General features: G+C 36.8%; 1 protein-coding gene across 1 annotated transcript in view; it reads right to left on the bottom strand.

Annotated features, from left to right (window-relative positions):
* Positions 1 to 8,401: 8,401 nt before the first annotated feature.
* Positions 8,402 to 23,243, bottom strand: part of LOC149081658 (nardilysin-like) — a 93,556-nt gene continuing 78,714 nt past the window's right edge. The window contains exons 29-31 of the mRNA XM_089237068.1: positions 19,437 to 19,527; positions 13,997 to 14,209; positions 8,402 to 9,881 (exon numbers count right to left, since the gene is read on the bottom strand). Coding sequence (XP_089093194.1) covers positions 9,681 to 9,881; positions 13,997 to 14,209; positions 19,437 to 19,527 — 505 coding nt within the window. The 3' untranslated portion in view covers positions 8,402 to 9,680. The remainder of the gene's footprint in view (positions 9,882 to 13,996; positions 14,210 to 19,436; positions 19,528 to 23,243) is intronic.

Consider the following 23,243-nt stretch of genomic DNA (forward strand, 5'->3'; position numbering starts at 1 on the left):
TCCGTATTTGCCTTTTTTTTTCATTTAGAGTTTTTTGTTTTAAGAATCTAGTCGAGTGTCGTCTTAACGCATGGGCCCATCCTGGCACGTCCAGGATGTTTCAAGAGAACAGAGGGGCCTCACAAAAATGGAATACATATGATTGAAAATTTTGCGAGTAAGCATATAAATTTGTAGGCAAGCATTTTTAGCGAGGTAGGGCCTCAGTAAAATCTCTTGGCCCGTGGGCCCATGATGCTCTTTTAAGTCGGCTCTTTCGTCCAATTGTTTTGAATCATTCGTTACGAATCATTGTGAATTCACATTTTCAAGTATCCTATATTTTTATGACAGCAGAAAACAAAAGCATGATGCCTATCTGTTCTAAACTACTTTTTACAACAGAATTGCTGTATGTATTTTTAATTTTAAGCATTAACCACTTGCCTGACATGCCCATCGTAATCTTTGCCCCTAGAGAAAGAGCTAACGAAAAGTAATAATTTAACTACATCTGCACAAACGCTATGGCTTTATGTAACAACGATAATGATATCTAGATACATTATCTCGTAATCTAATAACATGAATACATAATCTAGTTCAGTTACAAAATCTATCTAAAAACTAGGTTATTTATATTCCATGCAAAAAAAATTCAAATAAGACCTTTTGAAAAAAAATTGATTTAAAAAACAGTAATAAGTGAATCAAAATTTTAAAACCTGAAAACCTTGATTGATGGTACTAAGGTTAAAATGAGTAGCCATAACTCGTCGAATCTCCCTCCCTCCATCATTACCCTGCCTATTCTACGAGCAGTAGTGCCAGATGTCATAGCTGAATAAGTGCGTTAGGTTGGTGATACCTTTGGTTCACCTGACGCCATTTAGGTCGCAAAAGGAATGATAAAGTTATAGTAACTGGAGTCCAACCAGGATTATCCAAAATAAATGAAACAAACGAAAAACTTCACTACTATAACTCAGTATTAAGGGATTAGAATGATTAAATGCGGTTAATTATGATAATGAGTAATTTTTATTTTTTTTGACAAGGACTTCGCTTCATTAGAGCCAATGGGCTAACCACCAAGTACATACGTTCATATTTCCAGTTCTATCATGTTCATAGTGCAAAATCAATGTTCAAGTTCATTGGAATATGAGATCAAATCCTATCCAGAGAGTGCAGCCATTATCTTTTTTTTAGGCTTATCTAAGGCAATCAGTAGTTGATTAGTCCTAGAATGGATGGTCTTTGCATGTGAAAGAGTTCTTCGCCTAAAGAACCGGAGTTTTCCGCTGCTGTTGTATGATGAGATTTCTGCAAGGTGTTGGAATTGAGATTGCGATAATGTATCGAAGAATTTTTTGGCAAGTTTCTTTGCATATACTATGATATTCTTGATCTTTGAATTTCTGCGGATATTAAAGGTTGCGCACAAACCACGGCATACCTGTGTAATTCACTGGAGTGTTATTCTGGAACCTTTCAAGGTAAATTAGATTGCATCTCCCAGCTTACTGCTACACTGGTGCCGCATGCAGTAGTACCGGCTGAATAATAATCAAAAAATTGTGAGGATTTTTTTTAATTAAAAGATTAAGTATAATTTCTATATTTTTGTAATTGTCTGTTATTGCTAGTCACGCATATGAATAGAATGAAAAGGTAAAAAAATTTGGCATTTTCTTTGCAAAAAAAATTAAAAACCCCATCAGGCAAGTGCTTAAGAAACAATATGAAGTATGAAAGATGTCTAACAGATGACAGCACAATCTCTTCGCATAATTCGAACGAAAGGAAAATCTAGAATTTCTGCTTTGCCTGGAGACCATAGGCGGAGATAGACTTGGAAGTCTGGGGGAGGGGGGGGCACAATGATGATATCAATTCATATATAAACTGAAGAACCGAAAAAACTGGTTCAGGCATGCGTATGCAAATAAAGAGATATGGAACCAATCAGAGTACGGCGCTGCGGTCGGCAACGCCTATATAATACAAGTGTCTGGTTAGATCGGTTACTGCTGCTACAATGGCAGGTTATCGAGATTTAAGTGAGTTTGAACGTGGTGTTATAGTCGGCGCACGAGAGATGGGACATAGCATCTCCGAGGTAGCGATGAAATTTGGATTTTCACGTACGACCATTTCACGAGTGTATCGTGAATATCGGGAATCCGGTAAAAAATTAAATCTACGACATCGCTGCGGCCGGAAAAAGATCATGCAAGAACGGGACCAACGACGACCGACGAGAATCATTAAACGTGACAGACGTGCAACCCTTCCGCAAATTGCTGCAGATTTCAATGCTGGGCCATCAACAAGTGTCAGCGTGCGAACCATTCAACGAAACATCATCGATATGGGCTTTCGGAGCCGAAGGCCCACTCGTGTACCCTTGATGACTGCACGACACAAAGCTTTACGCCTCGCCTGGGCCCGACAACACCGACATTGGACTGTTGAGGACTGGAAACACGTTGCCTGGTCTGACGAGTCTCGGTTCCAATTGCTTCGAGCTGATGGACGTGTACGGGTATGGAGACAACCTCATGAATCCATGGACCCTACATGTCAACAGGGGACTGTTCAAGCTGGTGGAGGCTCTGTGATGATATGGGACCCCTGATACGCCTAGATACGACTCTGACAGGTGACAGGTACGTAAACATCCTGTCTGATCACCTGCACCCATTCATGTCCATTGTGCATTCCGACGGACTTGGACAATTTCAGCAGGACAATGCGACACCCCACACGTCCAGAATTGCTACAAAGTGGCTCCAGGAACAATCTTCTGACTTTAGACACTTCCGCTGGCCACCTAAATCCCCAGACATGAACATTATTGAACATATCTGGGATGCCTTGCAACGTGCTGTTCAGAAGAGATCTCCACCCCCCCTCTTACTCCTACGGATTTATGGACAGCCCTGCAGGATTCATGGTGTCAATTACCTCCAGCACTACTTCAGACATTATTTGAGTCCATGCCACGTCGTGTTGCGGGACTTCTGCGGGCTCCCTACACGATATTAGGCAGGTGCACCAGTTTTTTTGGCTCTTTGGAGTACATTAGATCAGTCGATTCTACCTTTGACAGTGGGGGGCAATGCCCCCTCCCCGTATCTCCGCCCATGCTGGAGACAAACTTGATTTTAGAGTTAGACATATAGGCGGAGTTAGACTTGAAAGTCTGGGGCACAATGATGATAACGTCAATTTATCTATACATGCATTAGATCAGTCGATTTCACCTTTGATACTGGGGCGGGGGGCCGTATCTCCGCCCATGGATTTAGAGTACATTGAATTGTGTTTTATAGCCTGTTTTTGTTTATTATCCGTAACAGTAGATCTCGATCTTTTGCCGTGAAATATAAAACCCATGTTTTTAATCCAAAGCACGGTTACGTTACCCAAGGGCGTAGCGAGGGAGGGGGGGGGGGGTACTCGGGGGACTGGTCCCCGTCCCCCCCCCCCCGAAATGTGAGAAAATGACCGAAAAAAGGGAAAAAGATTACCACATCTATTGTTCTATCACACGAAATGAAATTTCTGGCTACGCCCCTGACGTTACCCCTAGCCAGGCCCGTCTTTTAAACATACTTGTACATACATATACAGTGGACAAGTCATAATTTTTGTTTCGCACGTACATTCTTTAGGTCGGAATTCAATTATATTCGTGCAGCAGTTGCATTTTCAGGGAGTTTTTCAAGATGGCTTCTAGGAGAAAGTGCCTTCGAGAAAAGTGAGGTCTATTACATAAAATTTAATAAAATTCTGTAAAAAATTTTATGTGAAGATGGATATACCATGCATCCATCACATCTCAGTTGAAAAAATTTGAACGAAGTGGATTATTTCTTCACAAAAAAATGAAAATTTGAAGAAAAAAAAATTAAAAATTAATATTTACTGACATTTATGTTTTAATGTTTTTTTTTTTTTTGAGTATCAAAAATGCAAAAACATTTTGAAAATTTCAAAAAATGAATGCTCTGGATCTGAAAGGGTTATAATGAGGTCGGAAAAAACAAGAAATGCAGTATATTCGTTATACCCGTTATGGCTTGAAATATTACGTGTTTAAACTTTTGCGCGGTTTTTAAAATTTTTCTGATCCGCAATATAATTGCCACAGTAGAAATCCCTAAACCTTTTAAACATTGCCACCTATATTTTCAAGAATAGGCCTACACGTTTTTCTATTGGGAACTGATAAATCTACCTCTCCCCCAAAATACAAAATAATAAAACATAGAAAGAAATAGAAAAGCAAAAATATAATTTTCAGTTATATTTAATTTTCAGTTTATGCTATACACACAATCAAGGCCGTTGCGGGGGGGGGGGGGAGACTGGAGTCTGGTCTTGTTGGTCCCCTTCCCGAAATGAGAGAAAATGACCGGGAAAAGATGGCTAAATCTATTCTTCTATCACTTTTGCCCGCCCGCCCCCCCCCCAGAAATGAAAGTGGGTCCCTCTCGGAACGAAATTTCTGGCTATGGGTCTGCACACAATATTCCTATACTACCTTGAAGGGAAGGAGAACAACAACATCGTCCCTCTTCCCTTCTTTCATCAGATTTTGATCAAAAGCTGGCTCCGCCTACTGGCAGTAGATTGACAGGACACGGGGGGGGGGGGGGACGTTATCAAGAGAAAAAACTTAGAACCATATCTGCACCTATAAATGCCGAAATGAGAGCGTTTTAAGAACTCTAGATATCTTGGGACTGGAAGCGACAGAGCCTGGGCGTGCTCGGTTCTATGCTATCTTGGGACTGGAAACATTCCATATCCACTCTATGAAAACGGATATATCTCGGGACTGCCGCTGTAAGGGTTAAGCAAACGAACTTTGGTTTACGAACATAATTCGTTCCACGAACGTGCTCGTAATTCGAATCAAACTTCTCCATGGGAAATAACGCAAATAGGGATGATTCGTTCCACAATTATTCATTCACATAAAAATGACTGATAAAAACTGTATTTAATCAATAATGCAATGTAAAAATAATATAATAAATAATGCACTACACAGTAATGGTACACTACATGATAACGGAACCATTAATGAAATAAACAGAAGGATCAGGATTGGATGGAGCACTTTTGGCAAAAATTTAATTCTGAAGTCACATGCCATTATGCCTGAGAAGAAGTGTCTAACCAGTGTGCAGTGCCGTCGTAACGCATGGGCCCACCCTGGCATTTTAAGAAAAGAGGGGCCTCTTAAAAAATGAGATCGGTTGAAATTTTCTGGAATTTACTAAGTAGGGCCTCAAAAGAACCCCTTGGCCCGGGGACCCATGATGCTCTTAAGACAGCCCTGCGTATTGTTAGAAATCTTCACCCACTTTTGAGTTTGTTCATTTTAAAACATTGTTTACATTTTTTTTACTACATTGAAATAGAAAAATTATATTTGTTGTGAAACAATCTGGTGGTATAGTCTGATCATTTGGGCTCAGATTACTGTCATTACATTTTTTTCACACATTTCGCTATCTCTACGTGATTGAGAATATTTTCAAAATTTCAAAGCATATTTTATAAAAATTTTGATATAAAAAGTAAATTTACTCCCCGCTATTCCAATTCCTCTTCAGACTGGTTTTCGGTTCCCGTCTCTGACGAGAGCTCTTCCTTCAGAAAAACCTCCAAAACTTACCAAACCAAACTAGGCCACCAACGACCATTTATCAACCTCTTTACGATCATGGCCGTAATATTACGTCCAAACATACATGGAATAAATTCAAACAAGTTCTCTGCGTTTTCTTTCCTCTCACCATCGCGAAGCTTCATATTAACAATTTCTTTTTCTTTCCCTCCTGATTGTTTCCCCCAAACATATATAATGTATCTTTCTATATACATATAAGAATGAAAAATAAATCGAAATAAATTATCTTATCTAATTGCAGGTGTAACAAACACCCCGCCATAGATAATATTAGATAGATATCTTATCCATAGGGGATGTTAGTGTAGCTCAATTGCGCTCATGATGAACCATTTGTGATAAGAAAAATAATAATGCACAGTTGGGTTGACTGCACTCACCCCTATTTCCAAACGACATGTCATTTGCCCTAACCCCCAATTTCTGTGAAGTGCAGGTTAAAATTTTATGTAAATGACTTAGGCCAGATTATCCTTCAAAGATGATGTGTCACTCTCCCCTATTACTTATGAAAATTTTGACAGCGGGCTGATGCGAAGATAAACCCAAGAAAGAAAATTCAACTGGCCTTGTGGAGATCTCTACGGAAAGAGGATTATTAGGCTTTGTAGTCTAGTGCGCTCACCTGGCAAGTGAGAGGACGTCGGTTTGTTCCCAGCAAAGGCCATTTGAATTTTCTCCCCTGGATTTATCTTCACATCAGCCAGATTATCCTTATTTGGACGGCAAGTGCCATTAATTCCTCATTGTCTTATTATAATTTGAAACAGTTGATAAGGATATAAAGAGGGAGATGCACGTGACCTGAACAAGTGCAAGTTGAACATCTGAGACTTTTTCTAAGCCTTTCTAGTTTTACACCATGGTACAATTGATCTGTGGTGCAAGTAATAATAAATTTATAATAAAATCGTCATTTTCATAAAGTGACTATCATATATGATTTACTTTCAATATAACGACCCTCCAACATAATGTCCGATTTCGACAGGACGATGGGGATAGTTTTATTGAGCATTGACCGTACAAAGATTCAACTCAATACTTTTTTTATTATCATGTGTTGACTATAAATGAATTTGAATATGCAAGATAATTGTATCATGCAAGGTGATCACATTTGAAATATTTTAACTAAATATTTCGCTTTTATTCAGTACCAAAACAAATAACAATTACCCTTGGAGTTACTTTCACACACACACACACACACACAGTATGCTTGAATACCTCCTTGAATTACAAACTTTCTTTCCACCAAAAACCACCCAGTGCGGATAATATATAGCACTAATGTGCTTCTCAACCACCAGTGGTTCTCAAACTTCTTTCACTCACCACCCCCCCCCCACCCCCGCTAGCAAAGACACACGCTATCAATTTTCTGACAGGGCATATTGACAGAACAGAAACAGGAAATTCAGCATTGTGTTCAGCCAATTTTTTAAACTCTCCTATGCTTAAATACAGCTTAAGAAACAAAATATGGAAGTCAGATTGAAGCACCAGCAAGAACATGAAAGAAACACGATTCTGACAACAAGTACATTAGCGTAGCTGCCAACTTTTGAAAATGAAAATTCTGGAGATTTTCGCTCGAACCCGTATTTTATGCTAAAACCACTCCCCAATAAATACGACAGGGATTTTTCCAAATAAAATAGGGATTTTCCCTAAGTTAAAGCGTAGAGGAATAAAATCCCTACTCAAAAACTGAAGTCAAATTAAAATAGGGATTTTACACACATGGAAGTTAAATCCTTGGGAATAAAATCCTTACGCAGGTGAGGATTACACAAGTGAAATTGCAGGCCGAAAGTTCAAAATGATGATCTAAAAAAATAAATATTGTGTTCAATCAGAAACGCCATGAACAAACATTCTGCGCGAATGACCCCAAAATCATCGGAAGATGGAGGGAAAAAAAGCGTCAATTTTTGAAGAACACTGACTTTTTGTGACACTTGCTTGATGTTGTTTTTTTTTCATTTCACATGAGTGATGATGGCAGTCTTTCCATGACCAATGTTTATGTCCGTAACACAACTTGTACAAAAAGGAAAAGTCTGCCCTTTTCTGGAATGTTTGATCAAAGGATATTCATCGGAATAAGTATCTTTAAAATTGATTAAATATGTTTTTGCTTATCATTATTCATGTTTTGTTATATTGCACGTACGTAACATCACCAAAAGAAATTTTTACCATATGCGTGTCACTATAATCTTCAATTATTATCCAGGACTATTGGCTGCTAAGCAATTTCCCTGCACGATAAGACAAACAACTTTCTTGTTACCATCAGAGGGTTTGTAAAATGGGGAATTTCCCCATTTACGACGTTTGACGTCATTTCGAAAGGAGAAAAAAAAAAAAGAGGCTTCATTCCACAAGAAATGCCTAAGGGATTGTTTTCATACTAAAATTTGGGAGATTTAAGAACTTTTCGGGGGAGGAAGCTAAAATTCGGGAGATTCCCGGAAAAATCGGGAGACTTGGCAGCTATGCATTAGGGCCATGTATTTACATACAGGACAAGCTTCTGCACATACCGATTCATTAGAAATTTGACAGAGGAATGTGCATGAGGTGCATTTATTTCAAGTTATGAGGTTCCCAAAGTGGTGGTCACTGCAATGAACTGGGGGATTCGCTAGAGATTCTCCAAAATAAAAATGTCCAAAGAAGAAAATTATTTTACAAATAACTCTCTCAAAACTAAAAAATGCCTTTAATTAGCTGAGCTAATTACTACTATGTATCATGCAATATAATTTTATCAAATTCTACTTGTACAATGATCAATATATCAAATTAATAGGGGACTCTGAGAGAATCGTCCCGATTTCGAATTCTATATTTCTTAAAAATTAAAACATAAAAATGTGGGTGATAAGTAATACATATATGTGAAAATAAGGGGGGAAAATATATGTACGTTTTATATTTTTGTTAATGGTAAAAAAAAAATTTCGAATGATTTTTAAATCGGATGTTTCTTTCTTCATCACCCTTTATACAAAAATACACTTTGCTACACTTGCATTAGAAACACCAAGTATGTTGTTAAAAAACAAAATAAATATGTGTATGATATTTTTTAATGACTTTCAAAGATATTCAATTTTTTATCGCCAAATCAAAAGCAAAACAAGTGTTTCGAAAAGTGTTCACAAGACACGACATTCACTGACAATAAACCAAATGTCCCGAAAAACCAAAGATCAGTCTAAGGGGGTTGCGCTTCAAAAAGTTTGAGAACCACTGATGCACGGTAAAGTAGTAGTAGCCTAAGAAACAAATACGATGGAATGGGATTCCAATGGAAATAACAGGGTCGTCTCTGGATCTGGTTGTCTCAAATGGATACCCCGTGAACATCCTAACCAATATTTCCCAATCGCTCTTTAAATTACTGAATTTAAACCGCATGCAAATAATTGAAGGACAGACTTTCTCTGAATCTAGCTACCTATTCAATTCAACTCTTTCTGCCAGAAGGCTTGAAAAACTTTTGAGAGAGTTCTTTCTCGATACCTATTGGATGTGAAAGGTCGCATGACCATGTACTTATTAAAAATTCTTATAATTGATTGTTCGGTGCACTAAACAAGTCAAAAATAGGGAGATCACTTTGAACTGCTTGAAACCCCAAAATATCCCTCTATTATTTCCATTGCCAAAGTGCAACACAATGCCAATGATTTACAAATTACCCAACCACAAAAGCACAAAATTAATCAAGACCATTCTGACCAAAGTAGTTAAGGAAGTGTTTTGCAGAGCAGTGCCTAAATATGAAATAAATATGCACACAAAGCCAATTGCATAAAGACTATACATCTTCAAATAGATTTCAATGCAATATGTCCATAATTCTGTAATAATTTATAATTATAATCTATAAATTAAATTTCATATCTCTGAAACAGAGCAAAGAGTTTTTGTCCACACAAACAAGGAAAGAAAAATATATTATGGAGGATAATTTTCATTTATTATTTAGACATGGGTATGTAGATAAGCTCTGTTTGAAACTGTCAATATTAGTTATGCGATTCACAGATTTGTCTAAAATTGCACTTGGAATATATTTGTATGATGTTATCTGATCAAGTGTGTCTTTGAGTCCATCATTCTCTACATTTGAGACACATGGTCCATTAACAGCAATCTCCCCATGCCCAACCACCTGAAATAAAACGACAAAGAAATTGAGTTTTAATGTTTTTCTCATGAAAACCATTACCAAGAATGCATTTTATTCAACACAATGACAAAGAAAACCCAGTAGAATAACTCATTAAAAGAATGTACAGCTCGTTCTTGGGTTTGAAAGACATTTTGACAATTTCAAGGGACCCTTCTCTGTATAGAGGGGGAGCAGAACAGTAGAAATGGATAATTTCTGTTTCAGAGCACATGTTCATACTAATGACATTGTACTGCTATGCATATACAAGGCACCGTTCAAAATTAAGGGCCGATCACATATAAAAAACGAATGACAATACTGATTGGTTAGCGCATGCGTAGCAGCATTACTTGGTTTGTTGGGAATATAACTGTCATATTGCTGTCATTTGATTGTAGTCTGCCTTCGCAAGACAGTGTGTTAAAATGAGTGTGGTAATAACAAATCCCGCCAGTTGTGAAATTTGATCAGTGACTAGATTTCTAAATGCAAGAGGACATAATGCTGTTCAAATTCACCATCAATTGTGTAAATTTGAGCAGCATTATGTTCCATCACTAGTGATGAAACAAAGACAATTTCATACGTCAATGCTGAGATGAAACAACAATCCATGCAATGGCATCATTCCGGTTCACCTAAACTGAAAAAATTCATACACAAATCCAATCTCAAAGGAAAATCATGGCAACTGTATTCTGGGACGAAAAGAGTGTGCTTTTGATTCATTTTATGGAACCTGGAATAACCATTGCATCATAAGTCTATTGTGAAACACTTTCTAAACCGTGCCGTGCCATTCAAAACAGACGACGGGAATGCTAAGCTCAGGAATTGTTCTCCTTCACAATAATGCACGGCTGCATGCACTACGGAAACTATTCAAAAATTTAGATGAGATATTTTTGATCCTTATAGTCCTGATCTCGCCCCCAGTGACTACCATCTCTTCCGACATCTCAAAAACTGGCTTGCGTCTACACGTTTTGAGAAAAGCGAGGAATTGAAAATTGCAGTACAAAGCTAGCTGAAATCCCAGGCGGAAAAATTTTATGCAGAAGGTTTGAAGAAGCTTGTTTCACGATATCAAAGGTGTTTGGAACAACATGGTGATTATGTAGAAAAATAAAGCAATCATGTATTTATGAAACTATTAATAAATCTGTCATTTTTTCAATTGTTTTCATTTCATTACTGATTGCCCCCTTAATTTTGAACCGTGCCTCGTACATCATTGGGATAAATATTTTTAACATATTTGTATGGCGCCCAATATAAATATTATGCCACAGTTATGAGTGTTTCACGTCCTAGTAGTGATGCCATCTGTCTTGCATAACAGACGTGAAAGTGATAGATGCCTGAATTTTCATGTTATGCCAGTATTGTGTTGAAAGCTTGCCTGCTCTCTCAGAGACACTTTTCAAAATGGAATACTGGCTCGCATTCGGTTCCAAGTTGAAAAGTACAGTGATACCTCACTAACGAACATAATTCATTCTGGAATCGTGTTTGTTCAAAAGTGATTTCCTATGGGATTCTAATGAAAATTGTTTAATTCGATTTTTTTCCCAGGTACCGTTAAAAAATTCAAAGATAAGTTTTCTTTAAACACCAAGGAGTGCTACAAGAAATGTGTGACTGAAAACTAAAATGAACAGCTTCATAATTGGATAAATGAGAATTTTTAGGAAGATGAGAAATACTGATATTATTTTACTGACTTTATATTTTACATTATATATATATACATACACACACACACAAACACCATACCAAAGATGGTGTTGACATACCCAGTCGAGTTTGTAAATGTCCTCCATTCATTTGTGATTTGGTCAGATTATTTCTGTGTCTGATACATGCAGGTGGAAAAGTTAAACCATCCAATGTTTCCAAAGTAATATTACGTCACAAGCATACCCCCCAAGGGTAGGGCTGACAGGGACCCAGAATGATTTTCACCATTTCTTGTCTTTTCGCATTGTAAATTTGCAATGGAAAAGGCCCATGGAAGATCTCCCCCCCCCCCCCCCCACAGATGGATGTGATTGCCATGGTCGAAAGATCTATCAAAGAAATACAAAAATACACCAATCTTTCGATGGAAAAAGTGTGTGTGCGCTCATTTGTGATAAGACCTTGAGAATTTTTAGTATGAGTGGATAAAAGCAAACAATTTTCACTCAGTCTTTTTTTCACCCCCATTTTTTCTCTGCTTGAGGGGTTGTATATTACAATAATTTATGTATAGACAGAGAATCAAGTTATTGATAATATTGGAGGAGACCGCAAACCCAATATTTCTATAAGTATTATCGACAGGGTACCAATTTAAATCAGCTTAATTTTAAAAAATCATGATTTAAATCCTTTTTTTTTAATCATGATTTAAATTTAATTTTTCCTTTATTTAACTTCAATGATAATGAAGTAAAAGTGACCTAGTATGGTATGCATGCAATTGAAAAGCTATAAAGTTGTTGATTAAAAGAAATATAGAAGATCCGGTAAATATAGACCTCTATGTCATAGACTCTGGATGGATCAAACAATCCCTTGAACAGAATATTATGTGTATATACAGTAGAACTTCTGCTAACGAGAAATCTGCATACTGAGCAAAAACTTTGAACAAATTTTGACTCGGTTAACAAGAGATGATTCGCATTACAAGCAAAAATTTTGCCCTTTGTTTATTTATTCCCACGTCAACACAACTGAGAGACTGTTAACAAAACTAATGGTTTTTCGATTTCGTCCACACATGTACTGTGGAATTGTGAGTAATATCCTCTGCTACAGTCTCCAGTCAGCGTGCCTCTTTCAAAAAATTAACACGAATGTGCGAGCATGACTGTTTACAATACGAAACTAGATGTAGTATTGCAACCACTCGTCTGTGCACTTGGAAGTTTTTCTATTCTGCTTTGGAGAAAACTGCAGACATTACTGAACATGACTTTGAGGGGGGGCTAGCTCATGAACAGGAGCCAACATTTGTCCTTGATGAAGACCATGAGACTGGAGGTCCATGAGGATGACATTCAAGAATTAGTGGTAGAAAATGGCCAGGAGTTGACCATAGATGGATCTTCTTTGCGCACAACAGCAAGAGTTTATGGAAGGTATCTCATCTGAGGGAAGTGAGAAGAGAAGAAATTCCTCACATTTCAAATGGGATTAGGGAGTTGTGTGAAATGTGGGAATCTGTGCAAAATTTTGTAAAAAAGCACCAATGAAATAAAGTTGTATCAAAGTGGGCTATAAATCTGTCCAATGGCAATGAAATTTTCAATTTCCAAGAAATCTTAAAAAAAGCCAAAAGCAAAATCCGTCCTAAATAATATTCTCCTCTCTTGACTCGTTTAGAGTAAGTTAATTTTTATACATTATAGTATATGTTTATTATTGAAGTTATTATATTATATATATATTTAATTGTAATATATTTATTATATTATTATTGTATTACATTATTGACTGAATGCCATTATGTCATTTTTATGTGAATGAACAATTGTGAAACAAATCATCCGAGTTTCCATTATTTCCTACGGGGAAGTTTGATTGAATATACGAGCGATTTGGATAACAAGCATGTTCGCGGAATGAATTAAGCTTGTCAACCGAAGTTCCACTGTATACTGTTTTTTTTTCAATGAACTGAAACCTAATCCTTAGATACAGCGCAGAAATATAGCTGTTCTATTTCTAGATTTTTTGTATGGAAAACACTTCAGAAAAATACAGGGAGCTAAACTTATAGACATAACTGCACTAAGAATTTGCAAGGCATTGCAATGGGGCACTAAGGTTCCCCTGTGAAAAAAAAAATTTAATGAAGCCTTGAATTTTATGAACATAACTGTTGACATAATAGGTATTGTACCAACATAAATACTGTTGGACTTCCGACTTTTTCATTTTTCATATTAAAGTTTCAAGTTTACTTGTTTTTTACCAAAACTCATTGAATCTGTGAAAGAATAATCATAAATGAGCAAAATTTGACAAAAGGTAATGAAAATTGAGATAAAGTCACCCCGGTTGATGGTGCAAAACTATCCCACCATAACAAAGTAAAACTGAAATGTACAAATGAAATTTACCTGAATGCTGAGTTTTTTCTTTTTACATGAATCCATGACTGTATCCTTCAGCCAGCTTTTAAAAACATCAATGTCCAACTGTTTCAGGAACTCTATTTCTTTCATTTTCTCATCAAATAAATATGTATGGTTAAAAACTTTGACCCAATTTCTATTCACTTCATCCTCCATGCTTGGATCAACTAACTTCTTTTTGTCTATTAAAGATTCCAACTGCAAAACACAAACAAAGTTAAGAGCTATTTGTACTAGTTAAGCATTATGCAATTTAAAACACTTAACTATGAGAATGCATTGTGTTGCTATGTGCAAAGAAACTCTTCAGGTTCAAGTTAATTATAAGTAGGTTCGATACTCAAGTAAGAAACATTCAAGTACTTGTTTTCTCATATTATATCAATAAATATTCAATAACAAGTACAGTAGGACCTCAAAAATCCAGACACTCTTGATTTGGACAATTTGGGAGAAAAAAATTTTCAAACAGGGACTTTTGATGTTTTTCTTTACCCAAATTCTGTTTTGGCTTTTTCTAATACATCAGCCATTTTATTTCGTTTTGTACCCCCCCCCCCTCCCCCACTCGTCGTTGAAAATATTTCACTGCGATTTTCAAACTTCAGGGAAACAATGATGGTAACTGTGTGTCTTAATGAATGTGAATGGTCAGAAAGTCAGCTTTGATCAAAAGAAAACTTTTCTTTCTTTATTTCATTTCTCCATTCTGTACAGTTAACCTCAAGTGTTATAGAACCTGTCCAACACTCCATTTTTTTTCTAAGTGAATTTCTGAATTTGCCAAAAACATCTATGATATAGCAACAAGCTACAAATGAAAACCTGATGCTTTATGTATACGTGAGAAAGTTGAACTTTTGAAAAGCTAGAACACTGAGCATCAACATGAATATTCTGGTGATCCAGTGGTGCAGAGTAAGATGGCCATTGTGGTGGTCGAGTGGTCATAGTGAAAGACTTGTATAGTAAGAATCTGGGTTTGAACCCCACCAACATCACAGTTGTGTCGGCTGAAATTAGCTTTCTGCAGTTCCCAATTTTGAGTTTAACATGACGACCTAGAATCTTTCACAATTATTAGTTCTTCAATTCCTAAATCCTTGTTTAGACCCCCCTCCCCCAGGGACCACTTGGCTATCAGAAACCATCGGAGGTACCCGCTGGCGATCCGGTTCGGGCCATTTAGTTCAATTAGTCTGGCATTCCGGGGGTGGGGACCCCTGGCTGTTGGACGAGAACGGAACTAGAGGTTGAAGTTGCCAATGTCCTGCATAAATTCTGTTTACACCCACATAAGAGATCATGGAGGTTCATCTTGTTACCTCCCTCTTTCCTTGTGGGGTCCCGCAGCTCACTGGTGGGAACCACGTCAAGTCATTGTCAAACTCAGAAAAATTATAAATTATTTATGCAATATAAAATGTTTGTGTTTCGTAAAAATGTTTTACATAAATGTGCAATATTTTACTTTCATGCAGTCGGTGGGCCATGGACCACTTTGCGGTTAAATAACTTCATGAAATTCTTCATTGTGCAATAGGCCTAACGTTGTGAACCCTAGCCACAGGTCTCCAATTATTTGTATTCGTATTACTGTCAGATTCTGTGTTATATTATTTTTTACAATATTGTTTTTCTCCCGTGATAATATGTAAATAAGGTGTTGAATGTATTATATATTATAAATGCGGTGTAACCATAAATTCGTCCGTGTGATTGGTTCCTGTCATGTATGATGGGAGTGCTCTCAGATAAATACCGGAGACGCAACGAGATCCTTCACGATTCCAGCTCCTTAGAAACAGCTATCTAATCGTTAATGTGTTTCGCCCATTGAGGTGTACGCCAGGTAATCTCTCATTCATGGTGATGTACTAAAAGTCATACAGGGTGCCTCGGCACTGCTCTGGTCTCATCTTCCACTCTATGGTTTGATCAGTGGGCATGCTTCAACGTCATCTTGGTTTCAATGTTCACTCCATGGTTAGACCGGTAGCTTCACCAGATACCTCTTGGTGTGTTTTGATGTTACCCTGGTTCTGGCATCTGTCCGGCAGTTCAACTGTCATTAATGTTCCCGAACTGTCTCCAATTGGACTGTAATCCTGCTGACGTTGGACTAGTGATACAGATGACATGATCATGATAAATGTTTTCTGAGTCATCTCAACAAATGGTGAGATTATTCTGATTATTGATTTAGTTAGTCGTTATATTTGAGAAAAATTAACTTACTGTGATAACTAAGTGTCTGAACAATGTTAATTGAGAATGCGAGCTTTTAATATGTTCAACAGAATAAATGTCCTTTTCAAATGAACAAACTGGTTTGTTCATTGTTGTCATCTGCTCAATGAATAATACTGGACACAATGTAACAATTGAATCAGGAAATGCAAAGGGAACGTTGCATGAGGCAAATGCCACATGATCTCCCAATTAAAAAGTCTTGCCACAGAGAGCACAACAGGCTTACAGCAATACAAATCTTCAATCATTAGACTTCACTCATAGTTTGAAAAATAGATGGCAGCTTTATGACAAGCATTACACTGAAACAAACGTTACTTTAGATTCCCAACACGCACATGCTAAGGTCAATGGGTTGGCATATGGGGGAAGAACATCAAAAACAAGTTCTATACCTACCGAACCTGAGGCAATGACCGATAGATGACACCTTAATTTCCCACCCAACTCCACTGGTTGAAAATTGCTTTATGGCGATAAGACTGAAGTTCGCATGTGGTAAAGTAATGTATATTATGTATAGTACAGATTTTCTGTGGAAAACGTGAAATCAGAAAATTTACTGTTTTGCGCAATCTTCAAAAACAAAAATATTTTCCTGGTTTTCTTTTCGTATCTGAGCAATGACTAGAAAAGATGTTTAAGGAATAAGGATTTTTCCCCCATGGATAACAAGTAATAGCATGTAAATTATAAATTATGGTTTTAATTAAATTATCTGCTACTATACATATATCTAAATGGCTTTATTAATATTTGTTTCAAAGGAAATTGTGAAAAAAAAAAATTCTCAAAGAGGTACATTACTACTTTAAATATAAAAACATGAGAAATAAACAATAGTGGATTCATAATCCGGAATCGCCTTGGTCCCAAGGAGTTCGGATTTGAGAGGTCCTACTGTACTTGGTAAATGACCAATTTTGAATATGTGAACTGCAAGTCATTGGAACCAATATCAAGATAATGCTCATTAATATTTTGAGACTTTTCTTTTAGAAACCATTTGTATGCGTGTCTCAATCAGTGTAAACACTTCAGATTATAAAACTATGTTCCAACACACACATTAGCACTGCAACAATTGTTCTGGGAATTACGGTACCTATATCGCTGAACCATAAACCTATAATATGATTAAAATATTTCTGAAAATATCAATTTGGGAATGAAAGCATGTTTAATTTATATAAATACATATACAGAGTTGCTAAATGATATGGATTGTCCATAGTTTCTCTACGGATGTCAGCAATGAACCATGGAGCTACAAGAAACTCTCAATGCTACGGAAATTAGTTTAAAATAATCGGGTCTTTGAGTTTCTTGTGGTGTTTTCCTTATTTTTATAAATTTGCATCGATCTTTACCGTAACAATGAATTTGTATACGCATGTGAGAGAGTTCGAGAGAAGACAAACTCAGAGCCGATCTGTTTTGTCTGTGCGCGGAAGGCAATCTGTAAAACCCTGTCTAAACCCGCAGCTCTACCAACACCTTCTATAGCAGTTCTGTTATAGAATGAATGTCACTGAAGCAATTAGCAATGCCATTTCACCTGTAGCAATTAGATATAGCAGGCAGACGTATGCAAAATCTTTACCTTTTTTGCAGTATATTTAGTAACTATAAGTGAAATGGGCAACTTCAGTGCCTAACAAGCTTTGCGCAAAGACTTTCTGCTATACAAGGTGTTTGCTCTACCAGCAGCCCCTACAGATAGAAGGCCTCCACACATGGATTACCAAGTTCATTTGTAACATTGTTACAAGACTACCTAGCAAGTTTGCCACATTTTGAACTACAGCATCCTATTTTGTTTCTTATTTTGGCGTAGAATCTTCCTGGTTGGCTTCTGGTGGTGTGGTGTATGACTCCAAATTGAATATACAGACTTGAAGGGGGTTAAACACTATTTATTAAACTATTAGCAATTAAACATTCAATGTTCATAATTCATAATTAATTACATAAAATTGAGAATAAAGATCATCAACATGACCAGCATAGATGTAGTGGCAAGTGAGGTAAAGAGCAGCAATGCTTCCAGGTTGATTCCGGTTTATATGTGAATAAACTGCGATGCCAGATGTGCGCATCACAGCAATTTGCATAAGCCACAGGCTCACAAATACTGCATGGTGATTGGATATGGGGCATAGAAATTGCCAATTCTGAGCCCGATCATTTCTTTTCCGCACAACAGTGATACTAGCACGAGCAGGGAACTTTTTTCCCCTGAATATTCTGAGAGAAAATGGACTACTTGATGCCATGAGCAGTGTGCAGACGCCTTCTATCTCTAGGAATTCTGGCTCTACTCTATGCCCAAACACACAAAAACCTGTTTTCTGTCAAAACCACCCGCGCTGTGGGTTAAAAGCGGGTTTTGAATGGCTTAGTATGGCGGGTCTGGACCTGGCTTCATTTGCATAGTGCATGGTCAAGCTCCTGGAACGTGTCGGGTAGAATATTTCATCATAAGTGCCATAGGAGCTCTGATACAAAGAAAACAGGGATGGGGTCTAAAGTTGCTAGACGTCCGTATATATACGGCCCTCAAGGGTGTATGCTGGTTGGGATTGCATTGAATATTCATGAACTATTAAGGGACTCTACAACCTTGAAAATGTTGCTTTGGGGGGGGGGGGACTCGTGTGGTCTGAGCCCTCTATGGTTTAGTGCCACTGATGTCTTGTATTTAATGAACTTTGAATTAACCCCATGGCAAAGCTGATCATTCATCACTACTGACGAGCTTTAAGCCAATGTATTTAGCCGCCCCACCCCCCCCTCCCTTCCCTGCTTACCTCCACAGAAATTTCTCATGAATGAATCTTTCATACTTAGTTATAACAAGGGGGTTCACAGATATCTGATATAGCGGCAGTGGCATCAGAGCCTGGGGTGTTATGGGTACTCAAGCACTCACAGTAATTGGTAGAATGGGTCAAAAATCAAAATTTCCTGCATAAAGCTCAAGATAAGCACCCACAAGTCTGAAACACTTCAGTACTTCACACCTGTGTAAGGAGCACAGAAATTATTTGTGAAATTCTTGTGCATTATAGCACTAGAATTTCACAAAATATATGGCAGAATTAAACCAAATGCTGCTCATAATAAATTTATAAAGCTCCAAGTTTCAAGTAGTTTTAAGACAAAGCCTCACTTGAGTGTTGTATGCATCCGTTTCCATATTTTGCAGGTCATTCAGAAAGTTTTTCAGAAAAAACTCAATGTATCCGTCAACATCATGACACCTATAATCACATGGACGAGAGGGGGAAAAATACATCAACATAAATCATAACTTTTTCAATATAATTCATTCTAAAAACATCAATAATATAACCATTCCTGTAATCAATTTAAAAATACATGTGAATACATACTGTGCGTGAATTCTGTGTTTGCCAACTAACTGGTTTTATATGTTTGGATTTGATATGTATATTTCCTTTGTTCAGATTAAAATATATATAATGACATTATAAAATATTAACCAATTAGTACTGTAACAAGGTTGTTGCATAATTCAATTAACTCTCTAATTTAACTTATATTGACCCACTGGAAGGACTATCAGTCCCTTGGGGTCACAGAGTGTCTGTGTCATCGTAATGTTACTTTTTGTGGAGTTTATCGTTTTGTGTTTTTCTCAGTTTGATTGTATGTTTTATGTGTTGTGTCAGTCCAATAATAAATAAATAAAAAATAAACAAAATTTCATGAGTCAATATCAAATCTCAACTTTGTTTCATGTAAAAAAGGCATCAAAATCAAATTTAGAGAAACACTTATTCACAATCTAGAATCGAATACATGCCTGTAGAGATGATAAAGAAAGAATTGTAATTTTTTTTAGGAATGTCAAATAAAAAATATAAAATAAAAGCCATTTAAAAAAAAGCACATAAAACTAACACATCTGAGACAAAGTAGATAAGTCAGACATTCAATTCATTAATTCAAAACATTAAAAAAACTCATACAAATATACAAAACAAGAGCAAAGTGGCAAAGCTATGGTGGATAAAGTTTTGCTCCTTCTAAATACCAAAAAATTAATTTACTATTGACATGAATAATTTGAATAATATTGTTTGAGGCTTTCATGGCCGGCGTTCAATGACTTGCAAACGGTTTTTGGGCCTAATGGTCTAAGAGATTTCCTACAAGCCAACCAATGTGGTTCTTCTGCGGCCGATAAAGTCGCAGAAGTGCATATAGAGAACAATCAAGCCAAAGACAGTAGATGTACGAAGCCTTTTTCACTTGTCGAGGAGACTTACGTCCGAATAACCTCAGATGATGCCTGCCACAGATGTGGGTGAAATGTCAGGAAGGAAATCTCTTAGACCATGGCCTAATAGCCCAGAAACCATTTGCAAGTCAATTTGAATAATGTTCTTTTTTGTCTTTAATTATGGTTTGAGAAAGGTATAATACAGGAAAGCCCATTATGATGCAAAGGAAGTAGGTTACAATTTCTAAAACTATAGAAAGAATAAAACTTTTACATCATTTTTTAATAGGGAAGATGACATCCAAGGTATGGGTGTGTCATGTGGTGATAAAGCAATCAACGATATTGAGGTGGAAAATGTGGAAGTCTAAAAACTTCTAAGAAATGCATGTGCAAACAGAGCACAGGATCAGACGATATTTTTCCTAGGGTCCTTAGAGAATGTGCTAATGAACTGTTGGGGCCAGTTGCACAGATTTACAGAAGTAGTGTTGCTGAGTGTATTGTCCCAGGGTATTGGAAGCTTGTTAATCTGGTTCCAATAATACATAAGGTAAGTAGAGAAAAAAGGGTAGAAGAGAAACAGTCAAATTTTCATCCAGTTAGTTTGACAAGCTCTTTCGAAAATTTTGGAAATTATTATCAAAAGGCAATTGAAGTGGATAGACAAGAATGATGTATTGTCGGAAAACCAGCATGGGTTCAGGAGGGGAAAGTCACATGTAACTGACCTCCTTTGCGCTTATGATCATGTGACTAAAGCTTTGGGAAATAGCAAAAACGTCAAAGTAATTTATCTTGATTTCCAGAAGGCATTCGATCGGGTCCAACATGGTAAACTCTTACCGTTTACATGAAATTGGGACTGGAGATAACTTGAATTAAATAGAATCATGGTTGAGAGATAGGTCACAGCAGGTTATGGTGAATAGGGATTTTTCTGATTGGACAGGTGTCAAAAGTGGAATCCCTCAAGGAAGTATCCTGGCTCCATACTTTTTCACTTTTTATTGATAAATTTGATCAGGGGTATTCATGGGATTGTTAACAAATTCGTGCAGATGACGCGAGGCTAATAGGGGTAGTCAGGAACAGATGCAATAAGAAGCTCCAGACGAGCTTGAATATGATTGCAGTATGGGCTAATAAATGGAGCGTGAACTTTAGTGTTGATAAGTGCATGGTCTATAATTTTTGTTTGAACAACCAACGTTTCACTTACAAGTCAAAATGGTATTACTATCCCGGATGCAACTAGGGTCACCAATTTAGGAATTCTTTTTGACAAGCAGCTTAGGCTTTCTGAACACTTTTTTACCACTGCTAAATATCAAATATAATGATCCGTTTCATTCTTAAAAAGGTCTCTTCACATTCTCCTAAAGTCATTCTTCCGCTTTTCCTTAGTTCATTCTGCACTGGAGTATGTAGTAAGGTTTTTAGACCATACCTAAAAAGAGACATAGACTTGGTTGAGGGGTGGAGAGAAGAACTATGCATGCTCTGGTTGGTACGCAAGACTTGAGCTACGAAGGGAGACTTGATTCAGGGCTCTCACTCAAAAAATAAGAAAAAATAGGATAGGGAAGGGTACCCCTCCCTCCCCCCAGACATCATAGAATAATTAAAAAATCTTTAAAATTATTTTATTTACAAAAAAATTTTAAATTCTTGTTTTTTCCAAAGCACTATTTCAGTTTCCTGTAAGATTGGCTCAAGCTAAAGCAAAATCAGAGAAATGACTTGGTTAGAAAAACAATTTTTGGCCAAAATAGGGTACTAGCAACCACAGATAATTATTTTCTATCTCTCCTCACAATATAAATTACATATTTTTTGGAGCCCTCCACAGTCCAGTCTGTCAACTCTGTGTGACAAGCAGAGCAAATTATGAAGACATGCAAGAGTTCTTTTAAGAATATATGCTTTTCAATACCACTTCCAAAAGCACAGTACAAAATGTGTAAATTACCAGGTTCAATGTAAATAAGTCTAGGTGAACCGGATGGTTTTACTGCATAGTCCATCCTTTTTTTTTAAAGGAATCTGTTTACATTTTACTGTTCAATACCAGTGTAGTCATTTTTTGACAAATAAAGAATTTTCATTTCTATGTCTTTGCCGAGCATTGTAAATATTGTTTATGCCTCTGCATGCCTAAAAATACAGAAAACAATTGAATGCTATGCTCAATTGTCTTATAATAGGGCTATGTATCCAACTGCTTTGTAATGCAAACTATTTAACCTATACACAAAATGTGCACCATAATTTCGAATGATTAATATTAGTTACTGTCCAATACCATGAAGTTCTGAATACAAAATTATTTTTCCCATCCAGACAGAAGATTTAAATGACTACTCTACTTGTTGAACCCTCCAACTAAGCAAATGAAAAATTAATAAACCAATTACTCCACATGCACCTCCTCCCCAAATAACCTGAAAAATTATACAATTTCTGCTTTAGCAGAATCATTAATTGCAATCTACTACAATTGTGTTTTCTGGCAATATATCTATGATTTCCTCGTCGATTAAAATCATTTACACAAATTTTATTGGTAGGATTTGGTAAAAAAGGAAAAGTAAGACAAAAACTAGAAAATAGGACAAAACTGAGTAGGGCATTTTATAAAATGGCAGGAAAAGTGGGAACCCTGTTGATTTCTTCAATATGTTTACATTGGAAGAATGCAGGTATCAGGCAGATATGATCAAGGTTTAT

This window comes from Pholcus phalangioides, unplaced genomic scaffold, assembly GCF_987345545.1.
Source record: "Pholcus phalangioides strain wild (caught in Gottingen) unplaced genomic scaffold, Ppha-v1.0 ptg000009l_1, whole genome shotgun sequence".
NCBI classification, from domain to species: Eukaryota; Metazoa; Arthropoda; class Arachnida; order Araneae; family Pholcidae; genus Pholcus; species Pholcus phalangioides.